The sequence below is a fragment of the Psammomys obesus genome, unplaced genomic scaffold (genome assembly GCF_907164565.1).
Source record: "Psammomys obesus unplaced genomic scaffold, mPsaObe1.curated_primary_1811, whole genome shotgun sequence".
Lineage (NCBI taxonomy): Eukaryota > Metazoa > Chordata > Mammalia > Rodentia > Muridae > Psammomys > Psammomys obesus.
The window spans coordinates 6,784,016-6,797,816 of record NW_026596166.1 but is presented as its reverse complement, the minus strand read 5'-3'; the positions used below and the strand labels follow the sequence as shown (position 1 = coordinate 6,797,816).

Below are 13,801 nucleotides of genomic sequence, written 5' to 3'. Positions count from 1 at the left end.
TTTTTTTTTTTTTTTTTTGTATTTATTCTCAGGTATAGCTCCTTTTTCTTCTTCTTTTTTTAGTGCTAGTACAAATTGTACCGTGTTTTAAATTCAAATCTAATTGTTTATTTTTCTATGCATGGAAGAGATTGATTTATATATTAAACATACATAAATACACGCAACCTTGTTATACTGGCTGATTTGTTTGCGGAGTCTTTGTGCACATGCACGTGAAGTGTGTTTGCATGTGTTTGTGTGTGTGTGTGTGAGGGGTGTCTACCTATGCATGCATGTGTGGAGGCAGAGGTTGGCACCAGGAATCTTTTTCTATTACTTTCCACCCTTATTTTATTTTATTTTTAATTTTGAGACAGGGACCCTCACTGAGCCTGGAGCTGCTTGGGCAGAGAGCCCCCCAGGATCTGCTTACCTGGACTTCCCTAGCACTGGGGTTACAGATGTGGTTCACCTCACCTGGCCCGGCTGTCGCATGGGTTCTGGGGATCCAAACTTAGTTCCTCACACTTGCGTGGCAAGCACTTTAGCCACCAAGCCAGTGGTTCTCAACCTTCCTAATGCGACCCTCTCGTATAGTTCCGTGTGTGGTGACTCCTCGACCATGAAGTTGTTTTCACTGCTACTTCGTAACTGTAAATTTGCTACTGTTATGAACCGTGAGGTCAATATTTTGGAGATCCAGGTTTGCCAAAGGGGGTCGTTACCCACGGGTTGAGAACCTCTGCAATCCCCAGCTCGGTATTCTATTTCAAAAACTTCCGCGGTTGCCTTGGAGTTTGCAACAGACATTTATGACTAATCCAGGTCCACTTCCAAATATTATCCTGCCTCGCTGGTAATGCGAGTGGCTTATACCAGTTTCCCGTTCCTCCCTTCCATTCGTTTTCACAACGGTGTCACTCATTCCTCTCTTCCGTAAGCAAGAAGCCAGAGTACATTTTCTTTACCGGTTTTCTGGACAAACGTGTTGGAGCCATTAAAGGTAAGCAGGAATAAGACATTTTCTTTTTCCTTGCTTGCTTCCTTCTGTGGTTTTTCTTCTTTTTACGAGGTTTCAGGTTTCTGCCCTACGCTATTTTCAAGATCTTTCAGTGTTCCTTGCAAGGCAGGTCGGCTGACAGGGACTCGCCTTAGTTTTGCTCGCCTAACAGGGTCTATCTTACTTTGTTTTTGGAGGAAGGAGGATGCTTTGACTCTTCTGATTTTCCGATGAATAATTTTGCCAAGTATACGATTTTAGGTTGGTGGGAGGTTTTGTTTTTGATTTTGTTTTTCCCGGACGTTTTAAATATTTCATCCCTTTGACAAAGAGGTTGATGTAACTCTCATCTTTGCTTCTTCTGTATAAGGAAGATGCCTCCTCTCACATCCCTTTATTCCCAGACTTTTTTTTTCTTTTTTTTTTTTTTTAATCCTAGCTTGTCTTCTTTGATCCTCTGGTTTAAATTCACTGTTCCTTGGTGCCAACTATTTTTTGTTTCTTGTTTTTCAGTTTTTGTGGTTGATTTTGCTGAGATTCCAGCATCTATTGCTTGATTTTTGTCAGTAATGGTTGAGAATTCTGAGCTATTGTTTCTCCACTATGCCCCTTCTCCTGTTACAGCATGGTTTTATCTTTTGTCACTGTCCTATGCACAGTTGTTAGAAATTATTCTGTTGTTTTTCTGGTTTGCTTTGGTTTGGTTGTTTTTTGTTTTTGTTTTTTTGTTTTGTTTTGTTTTGTTTTGTTTTGTTTTGCCTGGCATTTCAATACTAGAAGTTGATACTGACATATCTTCCAACTCATGGGTTCCTTCTTCGCTGGGTGCCGTCTACGGATGAGCGCAGCACGGGCATTTTGCTTTCATTTCCAGTGCTTCTGTTCTTAAGCCTTCCACACTGTGATGGCATTGCCCATCTGATGTTACCTGCTGTCCACACTTTCCAGTGTGGCCCTTGATGTGTTAACTGGGTCTTTGAAACCCCTGGTGTCTTCTGCATGTAAGCCTGAATCTTGTGTTTAGCTTATCGTTTCAGACCATGGTGTGTGTGTGTGTGTGTGTGTGTGTGTGTGTGTGTGTGTGTAGAAGATTCGTATCCACGGGTGTGCATGTGCTTATGGAAGGCAGAGGCTGGCATCAGGTGTCTTCCTTATTTTTTGAGATGGGGTCTCACTCTAGCCAATTTAGCTAGACTTGCTAGACAGTGAACCCCAAGACTCCTCCTGTCTCCACCTTCCCAGCACTGGGATTACAGAAGCATGTTACTCTCTGCATGGGTGGTGGAGCTGAACACAGGTCCCCATGCTGAGCCACGAGCACCTTACTAACTGAGCTATCTGTCCACCACCATCCCATTCTTTCCTTTTTCTTTCCCCTGCCCTTGGCACTTATTATTTTAAAGTAGATAAGCTGTATGAGGAATGTGGTGGACAGGCCTACAGTATGTGGTTTCAGTCTCATTAAGAGGTAGGCTGTTACTAGTTGCTGTAGCCATCAGAGACTAAAATTACTACTATTGTATACATTTTTGCCATGTTGTCTTTGGGTGTCCCTCAAAGCTGTACAATAGGGAGGCAGGCTTGCTTTCTCTTTGGTGTAATGTTCTGCTACTATATAGGCACTCTGATGTGGCAGTAAGCTGAGGGGGTAGGACATCTGTAGTCCTGTGAATGGGTCTCAGCCGTCTTGCTGCTCTGAGCTGAGTATTTCCCTCCTCCTATATGCAAGGTTAGAACTGGCTGGAATGGCTGTTTCCCTTTGATTAGATTTATTTGACTTTGGTAGACCCCCATTGATAAGCCACCAATAAAATCATTTTCCTGCTGAGCCTAGTTGAGAAGGAGAGATCTAGAAGTATTCAATTCTTATTTTTATTTTATTTTTAACATTCTATTGTGTTTTAAAGGTTAGCACACAGAGTAACGAGTTTTATTGTGACACTTTCATGCATATATATCATCCTGCTTTGCTCACCCCCTACTGCCTTCCTGTTCCCCACCTAGCTGGTTTCCCTACTTTCCAGTGGTTCCTCCTTCTGTTTTCATGTTGCACACGCAACTCAATATGCACACGCATGCCCCTTTGACAAAAGCAAAAGGACATTGCTGTCAGATTTTCATAGGAGGATCTGGTTGTGTTCCTAGAGGGAAATTCAGACAAATTAAAATAGTGAAACTCAAGGAAAGCCCATAGGCAAGAGCATCTGGAGTTTTAAATTCCCAAGTTGCTCTGCATTGTAGCCCAACGATTTCTGGACGTCAGTTTCTAATACTCCTGCTGATGCATCTCTGGCTGTGGCGCTGGCCCTGCCCTAGGTAAACTGTGATCTCCTGGCGTGCTAGATAGTTTTATGTCAACTTGACCTTGATGAAGTCATTTGAGAAGAAGGAACCTCAATTTAAAAAAAAAAAAAAAAAAAGCCTTTGTAAATTGGGCTGTAGGAGAGCCTGTATGGCATTTTCTCAATTAGTGACTGATGGCAGAGGGTCCAGTCCATGGTAGCTGGTCCCAACTCTGCACTGGTGGCCCTGGATTGTACAAGAGAGCAGGCCAGTCAGCAGCACCCTCCCATGGCTTCTGCATCAGCTCCTGCCTCCAGCTTCCCGCCCTGCCTGCGTTCCTGTCCTCACTGCCTCCAGTGATAAGCACTGATTGGAAACATAAACCAAATAAACCCTTTCCTCCTAAGTTGCTTTGTCCTGCTATGATAACCTTAATTAGGACAGCTGACAAGCTGTGATTGTCTTTATCTGTCTATCCTTCTAACTTTTGGGAAAGTAGTTCCTCTATGACTTTAATTCTGATTAAACAATCATCACTTTCAGTTTGATTAACTTTTTTCCTTGTCATGGAGATGAAAATGACAATTTGTGAGGTTTTTGTTTGTTTTTGTTTTGGTGTTGTGGTTTGGTACCATATATTAAACCCAGGACGCGCTAGGCAAGAGCTCTACGGCTGAGTTATAACCCCAGCAGCAGGTCCTAAGCTCTTCACACATGAGACAGAAAACAGGAAACCCCTTAGCATTTCTTTGTGAATTCTTCTTTAAGAAGCCTATCTAAGCTGGTCAGATAGAGCAGGAAGTGCTGTGCCGACCCAATGCCCCGAGCTCCACCTCTGGATGGAGGGCAAGAACTGACTCCTAAAGGTGCCCTCCCGATCTCCAGGAGTGTGTTGCCATCTGAATTAGAAAGTGCTACTTTTAAATTTTCTGTCTATTTGTATGTTGCATAAACTCAAACAATGCACATCTTTACTTTGTTTTGGTTCTTGTAAAGAAAAATGTTTAATGTGCCCATTTTTTAAACATGCTCTATCTCAAATCGTATACCTTTGTCATTGTTATTTCTGTTACAAATACATAGAAGAAAAAGGAGAAGAGGAGGTAGAGAATGGGTTTGGGGTTGGTGGGGGGGAGGAAGAGGAGGAGGAGGAAAAGAAGCAGCAAATAGTAATACTGAGCCAGGAATCACTTGTTAACACTCAGTTTTCCTGCAGTTTGATGTCACTTAAACTGTGTGCACCTGGCCTATTTCACGTATAAAAGGCTCAGTGCTCCATATTTTCTGTAGCAATTTAAATTCAAGTTTTGCCCTGACTCCTTGGTGAATCACAGCAAATTGGGTTAAAGGTCAATGAAGTCCTTTTGCAATGTCTCTTAAACTCCTTAGCAAGTTCTGCAAAGTGAGTTGGAGTGGACCTTGGACACTTGTGAAGATTATGAAATGACGAAATAAGACTGCTCACCCACATGTACTTATTTGGTAGCAAGCTGAATTCTTATGTCAATAGGTAGTTTATAAAAAGAGATATTTTAATTTTATTCAATAAGAGAGTTTGCCTTTTAGCAATTTGTTGTTAGGATTATCTGAATTAGGAGCTAATATTTGGCACCTTTGTAACTGGGTTAAAACTCTTGATTAAATATTACTGCCTCCCTTGTTTGTGTCTATTTATAGCTTACACACAAAATACCATATTTCATAAAGTTTTACAAAGGAAAATGGAAGCTTGAGGAAATCGTAAGGCATATTCAAAATATCTTGTTCACTGAATTATTTTTCTGCTTAAACTTTTTTAAATGATTGGGGGGAAAAAAAGCCTTTAAGTGAGTTACACCCGCTGTTCCACAATGCTCATATTCTTATTCCAAAAGCCTCACATTCTCCAGCTGGCCAGAGAGAATTAGTTAAGAGTTATAAGAAAGGAATGATTGGGAGGTTCAGCAACTATCCTCATTTATGGACATGGAAACACTCTGGGGAGTTATGATGTCAGGAAAAAGGGGAGTCTGTAAGCATTCACACTAACATAATTGGCGTTTTTGAATAGTTGAAACTGGTTAAACTACAGAAGCCCGGCTAATTGCTGCTAGCAGACACGTGAGTTCGGGGATCCTAAAGACAAGGCCACCGCATTTATCGATGGCTTCCTATGGCCCTGTGTTGTTTCAAGTGCTCGGCATGGGTTACAACCATCCATAATTCTGTTGTATAAATGCCATCTTCGCCATTTTACAAGTGAATAAACTGAGGCACAAAGAGGTTTAATGATTGTGAGCACTGGTACTTATGTCCAAGTTCACTCTGAATTCTGGAGCCATTGCTCTTAACACTGCGTTTTCAGATTGTTGCACTGAAAACTTATTTCCATTATTAAAAACAAAAGACAAGTAATTATTTTTGGTCTTTTCCCTCTTTTCAGACATGCCTTGTGGCTCTTTCAGAGGTATGCAGTGTTTTATATTACAAAGGAATATAGAACAAAGACTATACAGAAATCAGTCTGTATAGTCTTAGCCTCTTTTTTGAAGCCAGGGCCTTCTGCATGCTAGACCTCCTCTACCGAGCTATGCCTCCAGCTGTAATCACCTCTTTATGGGTCTATTGAGATGCTTTATGCATTGTTTATTGTCTTATTAGACTTGGGCATTATGTGTATTTATCGAGGGCATTGTTTTTGGATTTGGATGTAATTTAAACCTACCGTAGATATCCACATTAATATACAACCCAAAGTTAGATTGTAACAATGAACTTATAAGGCAAAGAAGAGATATTAAGCAGTCTAGTGTAAGGTAGAATCTCAAGCAGATATCCAGATCCAGACTCATTACCTCCAACACGGGTGTGTGTGTGTGTGTGTGTGTGTGTGTGTGTGTGTGTGTACAGGTTTCCTTTGTTGGGCTCAGAATACATTTCAAACAAACAAAAAACATCATATCCACAGACCTAACATTTTAGCTTCCAAAGACCGACCAAAAGTGATTCTTTTATTCTGTATCTGCCAGCATAGGAGATGAGCCGTGTTCTGTCAAGGTCTGTAGACTAGGGAACGCGTTATTCCTTCCTTTAGTCTAAACAGCGAACCAAACTCAAACTGTTCTGCCCCTTCTCTGTCTTTGTCTCTTTTTAAAGCCAAGTAAGTCTACTCAAAGCCTCTTCCCGTCTCTCACTCGAATTCAGGCTCATGCTTCCACTTATTAAATCTTTGTTATTTATTCGTAATTGCTCATGACAGTTTATTTTTAAATGGTCCTGCAACTTCACTTCCCATGAGAGATTTTTGCAGGAGGGATTTGTTTTATATTTATTTGCATTTGCATTTGCTCAGCAATCAAACTTTGGCCCAGGAAAAATCTTAACGACGTGGAGATTTTCCTAGCCCCGGGGCAGAGCGCAGACACTGAGCTGCCTCCGGGTCACCTGGCAAGGAGGGACCCCGGCGTAACAGCAGGGGCCTGGCCGCCACGACCCAAAGTCGGCTTTTTTTTTTTTTTGCAACTGCAAACTCGGAAGGGCTGGGCGGCAACCCGGTCCAGCCACGCAGCCGAGGGCTGAGCGAGCCACAGAGGACTCCACGGAGAGCGGGCGGCGTGAGCAGGCTCGGCCTGGGCAGCCCACCCTCCGCAGCAGCGCCTCCCAGAGCCAGACGCCGCTTTCCGTCGCAGGCGGCCACGGCCCGGGCCCCGGGCCCGACCGCACCCCTCGCGCCCCTCTCCGCTCCCCTCCCCGGCCGCACACAGCCGAGCACGTGAGCGGGGCAGCGCGTCCCAGCTGGGTCTCAGCTGACCTCTCCCTGATTGGCCGAGAGCAACGTGGGCCGGGGTGGGGCCTGGCCGGCTGCGTCGCCCGCCATTGGCTGCCGGGGAAGCCGCCTCCGCTCAGGTGAGGCGGGCCGGCGGGGGCGCGCGCGCCGGGCCCGGCGGGGGCGCGCGGCGAGGGGAGGGGAGCCGAGGGCTGGCGCGCGCCCGGGCGCGCCTCCGCCCTTGCCCGCCCCCTGCCGCCGCTGCCTCGGCGCCTCAGTGCACAGAGCCTCCTCGTCTGAGGGGACGCGAGGACCGTCTTCGCGGCCGTCGCGGGCAGTGTCCGGTCGGGCCCTGACAGGCCAGGCGCGGCGGCGCCCGGGAACCCGAGCCGGAGCCCGGCGAGCGCAGCCTGCAAGCTCCCGCCTCGCCGCCCCGGGGGAAGGAGGGAGGGCGGGGGGCGTCCCGCCTCGCACCCCGCCTCCGGACTTGCCCCTTTCTCTGCGCGCGCGGACGGAGCCCGGCGCTTAGGCCGGAGCGAGCCCGGGGCCGGCCGCCCGCCGGGAAGGCACCGCCATGGAGGGCGCCGGCGGCGAGAACGAGAAGAAAAAGTAAGCCGGGCCGCCGCGTTCCGGGGGGGGGGAGGCCGGCCTTTTTTGTCTCCGCTCCCCTTCCGTCCCCCAGCCGCCCCCCCACCCCCGAGCCTCGCGCGCCGGGCTCCCCGGCGGTCCACGTCGCCATCTTGGCGCGGGGGGTGGGAGTCCGCGGGCCCTGCGCTCGGCGGGGCTGGGGTCTCCGCCCCGGACGCCCGCGCCGTCGCTGCCCAGCCTGCCCCGCGCGCCCATCCGGCCGGCCGAGGCCGCCCCCGGCTCCCGCGCCTTCCCGTCCCGCTCCTCCCTCCGCCTCCGGCCGCGAGGAGCCGGCCCCGGGCGGACCCCGCGCGCGCTGCCAGCATCCCGGGGTCCGGGGCCTCGGAGGCCGTCCTCCCCCCCCCCCCACCCCCGGGGCTCTCCCCCGAGCCTCCTCGCTGCGCCGCCGCTGCCTTTGTACGTTAGGGAGCTGCTCCGGGGGGTGGGGGACCCGAAGGTGCTAACTTTCCGGCTTGCACGTGCGGGTTTGGTTGTGATCGGGGGGGGGGGGGTTAACGGGAAATCTGGGGGACACGGCGTCGTTTGCCAACAACTCCCAAGCTTCGCGAACTTGTGCTTGCATCACCTGTCAGGGGAGCCCCGAGACGTTCTGTGTGGATGTGTACACGCCTCGATCGCGCCTGAAAATAGCTTGCCGACAGTTTTGGTTAAACTTAGGCGGATAATTTAATGAGGCGGGGGGCGGGGGAAGTTACACAGCGAGAGCAAATGAAGCTCGTCAGGTTAAAGTCAGATTTGTTGGAACACCTGAAAAATGAATTGTACCGAAAGACATAAATCCGGAGTGAGAGATCTTCTGTGAGAACTTAACGTGAGTTCATGAAACACCTTGTGGTCTGAGTCCAAGGAGCACATTCTACAGAATTATGAGTGCGGCTATCCAGTGGTGGTAAGATCGACCCCTGCCGCCAGCACAGTTTTGTCTACTTCGATATTGCAACCTTGAGGAAATCAGTTTAAGGGAGTTGAAGGTTTATAGTAAGAGTTGTGGTTACAAGGTTGCCTTAATTTACTCTTTAAGTCCTTCCAGTCTTCTGGGAGAGATTAATTCCCTTTATCCATATCAGCAGAAGATAAGCGTATTCATTTTCTTGCTGTTCTGCAGATCCCCTCCTTGTCATGGTCCTTACTCCATAGGTCTCATTTTGTACGCGCCAAAGGAAGCACTTTAAAAATGTTTTAAAGTGAGCGTACAAGTCTAGACTTAACCCCACGAGTTACTAGAATTAGTTGCAATTAATTTTGCAGAAGTGACTACAATGCTTTTGATGAAATGAAGGGGCTGCTATTCTCTGAACCGTAGGCAGATTGCCACATTGCCATTGTGTAGTGCCAGCTTACTGTCCTTATTAAATGCTGAATTATATTTACTACAGTACACCAAGTTAGACACCAGTCACTTCTCGTTTAAATGCGCTGTATTTTTTTTTTTAAATCAAAAGTAGTTTTTATAATGGTTGAGTGAATTAGCTCTTGTGCATCAGGCCTGGTTCTAAATGGTTTTTAGATTTTCCTCAGAGCCATCTGTTAATTTAATTTTTCTCATTTGAGGTTAGCAGCTTTAGATCAGATGGGATTATATTTCTTAATATAGAGGTTCTTAATATCACTAAAAGATAATAAACATGAGTGATGGGTCACTCAACAACCTTTAGGTACCATTTACTGAAGATGTCCTTTTGAAATAATTTTTTTGAAAGATAATTGAGAGATTGAGAGGTAAAATTTTTCTTTATCCATTTTTTTTTCCATCTTAAATGAGCCTCCAAAGTGAACATGGGGGAAAGAATTTTGCTTTTTTAATAGAAGAAAGCAGAACAGAAAATGCACAATAAATGTAACAGGGATTATGTGGTGTTGACTCCTTAGCTGTTGGGGCTGGACCTAATTAACTTAACATGCATATGAATTCTCCGATTTCATCAAGCTCAGTCTGTGTTTCTAGTTTGTAGCTTAACTTCTCAAAGTTTTCAAACAGATAACTCCTGGGTTACTGAAGTAAAATCTCTTAAGAAAGACATTTCTTAATTTCCCCTTTTAGCTTTGCTCACTAAAAATCAAGGAACTCATTTTTCTTATTACAATTTAGCTTACCCCTTTGTTTGAGGAATCAGCATTCTAACAATTTTAGAGGGTAGGGATGTGGAGGCAGAGAGATACTCATAAGTTGGAGTCCCAAGCCTTTCCACTTGTGATGGTGGCAAGTTACTGAGTATTTCAGGATTATGTGCACCACCATCCTACCACCTCCCCCATTATAATAGCTAACCCTCTGAAGATGAGATAATGCATTTAAAGCATATGGAGTAGTAATCTTTGTAACATTTGGTATACTTGAAAATATGTGTTAACTGTAAAAGTAATAGTTCAGACTTCCATAACCTTCAAGCCTTTCTGGATATATTTTCATAGCTCTTCTGTGCCTTCATGCATTTTTCTCTCTATAGTTCAAAAAATGAAAAGACTGGCATTGAATGCAAAGGTTGAAAAGAGTTCTTTCCTGATGAAGCAGTGTCCCTGGGCTGTGGCATATAGCACCAGTTTCACTGAGCATATAATATACTCTAGGACTCCTCATCACAATTCCTCATCCCAGTGCTTCCTCCTTAAATGGGTCATTTTGATCTACTCTGGGCTCTAGTCATAAGCACATATTATAGTCACACTGGTTATTTCAGCAAGAGAGAGCTAAGGTAGTGTAGTTTTAGGGCTGGTAGTAACTTTTTTTCTTCTTGTTCTGATGCTCAAGTTTTGAATAAACAATTATAAACACTAATTTCTACATAATTTAGTAACAATATGGAGCTTTGCTTGTGCCTACCTCTATTGTTAAGACCACTGGCCTTCATCTCAAGGCAAGGCTTTGAACCTGTATTGGTTGGATGTTTTCCACTCAGTTGTATGAAACATGGGTTGATACACTCCTGTTTAGTGTTCTCTGAGCTGTCAGGGTATTTGAACATGTTCCAGTTCACTCCTGTAAGCGCCTTATGAAGTCTAGAAAAGTCTAGAAAGTCCCAACTTTCTGTGGGTTAGCTTTGTAGCTCTGCTGGTGTCCTGGCTCAAGGTTTAAATATTGTGCTTACATTTCAATTTTTTGTGTACCAAGGATGGTTTATAGGAGGCTAAGACAGATTAGTCTCTTTTGTTGTGCTTGTTGTTTTAAGAATTTAAAACTGTTTATGATGTTGGTTGTAAGATAATGATTTCTATACATGAATATTAAAGACGTAGGTTAAACCTCTATAGTTTTTAAAAAGATGGATATCTTAAACGCTGAATCACTTTTTTATCTAAAATTGTTAGCAAAGGTCTGTTCCTGCACAAGGAGAAAGTAATCTAAGTAAAGATGTGGGGTTGAAGTACTTTCCTACCGAGACACTGATTTTAATTCACACACACAAAAAGTTAATTTGTGTCAGTCATCCATCCCGTCAGTGTATGTCCCCTCCCTCCGTCCCCTTGAGATTAGTCAGCAACAGTTGGGTTTTACCTGCTTATGGAATAGGTATTTATTGCATGTTTTCTGATTGATTCTAAAGGGTTTGAAAAGGAATTTAACAAGTCAATGTTGTCATTGCTCAGCATTTTGGTAAAAATACAGTGGGAATGTTTAACCATAAAAATTTAATTATGACAACAATTTTTCTTTATCTCTTGAAGTATTAAGAATGAACTACTTTTGTGTGTACTGGAGTTGATATTAAAGTTCCTGCTTTCTCCAATAAAAAGTAACAGAGTTATCTTTTTGCCAGGCATAGTCTTTTAGACAAACATAAAGAATTCAAAATTGTAAAACAAAAATTAAAGAGACTATTCTTTAATAGTCATGGAGACTATCTCCTTATAGTGTTTGAAGTGATTATGCTTTATCTAGTTGTTAAAAAAAAAAAAAACAGCCATTTCTAAGTGTAAATTTAGCAATGGCAAATTTTGTCATGTGACCGACCTTTTCTTACAAAAATGGAATCTATAGCCAATTTACAACTCCCTGCTTCCCACTGTACTAGTCTTAGCCTCTAGCACAACTGCTTTCTGTGAATCACAAACCTGACTAGTCCAGATTGATACTTCATGTAACTAGAATCACATGGGTTTTGTCTTTGTGTGAATTTTACTTCAGATGATGTCTTTTCGGTCATGTTGTAAGATGTATAGACTCTCCCTTCTTTTTAAGACTTTGTGTATCACGGTGCTGTATTATTTGATCATTTACACTTGGATTGCTTCTCCTTTGCTTCTGTTGTGCTGATGAGTATGTGTGTGTGAGTATCTCACCAAGGTTGTGCTTCTAGTCAGTCCTGTTAAGTTACAAGGCAACAAGTTTTTGAGGAACCTAGCAGTTTCTTCCCTAGCAGTTTCTACCTTTTTAATATTTCTACCAATAGTGCAAAGATTATTTCTCTTTAGCATCCCTAGCACTTGTAGGTTTGGGGTAGGATATTTGTTCTTTGTGGTGGCTTCCTAATATATTGAAGAGACTGTATCTTTAGAAGATGTGAAACTACTTTCAAGCAAACAAAACAAAATGTCAGAGAACAGTTTGCAAGTAAAAGCTTTAAAAATTAATGTTAACTACCTTTAAAATGGAAAAGAAATTTTTCTAGAAATTAGCTTAGAAAGAGTTTGTCTTCTAAAATCTTCTTTCTCAGAAAGAAATATTTAGTGTCAACTAATATGTATCTGTTCTATTGAAGATAAAGCCCCATTTAAGATAGTAACTGAAATGGTACCATTTTTATAAAACAAAACACTCCCATTTAGTTGTTCTGCCCATCTCCCTATCATCTATTAGTGTTTTCTTACTAATTCAACTTGGTTAGAATACTAAATAAAGACTATTTTAAGGTATCATTTTGAAATTTTATTTTCTTGTTAGTAAGAAAAGGCAAGCGGTGGAACATAGCTTATGTTTATAGTTCTTGGTTGTTTAGAACAGTCATAATTGGACAAATTAAAAGTGTTCGTTAGCTGGGCACAGTGTCACACACCTGTAATCTCAACACCACGGGAGGCAGAGGCAGATGGATCTCTCTGAGTTCAGTCCAAGCTAGTCTATGAAGCCAGTCCTTGACAGGCTACACAGAGAAACCCTGTCTCAAAAAAACAAAAACAAAAGACCCAACCAAACAAAAAGTGCTCTTTAATATTGCTATTTTCACTGACAGAATGATGAGGGTTCTGTGTTTCCCCCCCTCCCCACACCACCGTGCCCTTTTCCTAATAGTTGTGAAGGTAAGTTTGTCCAACATTGGTAAAAATAAGAAGAGTTTAAGGGTGGAAAATTGGAATCTTTAAGTAGTGTGATATGTTTTATTTCTTATGGGTCTTTTTTTTTTTTTCTTATAAATTTAGACACTAAGCCAGTTTATGTAAAGAGATACCTTCTTTTTTCCATTATAAAATTGGGCACATGTTTCTGTAGGCAAAATCTCAAATAGATTGAATTTGAAAAACATCTAATAGGGAATACTGTCACACATGAGCCCTAAGTATTTGAACAAATGAAACAACTGATGAATAATTGTATGAACAAAGAGAATGCAGAGGATTTTAAAGAGTACTTTTTTTTTTTTAAGTCTTCCTGTATTCCTTGGGTATTTTTTTTTTTTTCCTTATACGAACCTTTCTTATACTTTGGAATCCTCATGCTACTTTTTTCAGTTTTAAATTGAAAATTCAATTTTTTTAACTTTAATTTTTGTCACTTTTTTTGTTACTTTTTCTATTTATTAGAACCAGAATAAAGGACATATTTTGTTGATAAACATAGCTGTGTAATAAGTCCACAGTTTGAGAAGTAAATTAATATCCTTTAAAGTCTGTTTAAAATGCCTCTTAAGTTCTCTAGTGTTCAGAACACCGAGTAAATATGAAGCACCTGTGTATGGCTGTGGAAAATCTTCTAGGTAAACATGTAGAAAGTATTCACTCTTGTTTCATCTTTAGCAAACGTTTATTAAGTGTGCTACACCTGTCTCTCTAGTGGATAAGTGCATATTCTCTGAAGCATGGCTGCCAAAAATTCCATTGTGTACCACTGGGTAAAGTACTCAACTTCCATGCCTTTGTTTCTTGTGTTACGTGACATATCTATATCTATCTATCTATCTATCTATCTATCTATCTATCTATCTATCTAT

The 13,801-nt window shown here is 43.0% G+C and overlaps 1 protein-coding gene across 3 annotated transcripts in view; it reads left to right on the top strand.

The window, feature by feature from the left end:
• The first annotated feature begins 7,217 nt into the window (after positions 1 to 7,217).
• The window catches only part of Hif1a (hypoxia inducible factor 1 subunit alpha), a 46,089-nt gene continuing 39,505 nt past the window's right edge, over positions 7,218 to 13,801 (top strand). For all 3 annotated transcript variants that reach the window (XM_055595301.1, XM_055595302.1, XM_055595300.1), the window contains exon 1: positions 7,218 to 7,619. In XM_055595301.1, coding sequence (XP_055451276.1) covers positions 7,585 to 7,619 — 35 coding nt within the window. In that variant the 5' untranslated portion in view covers positions 7,218 to 7,584. The remainder of the gene's footprint in view (positions 7,620 to 13,801) is intronic.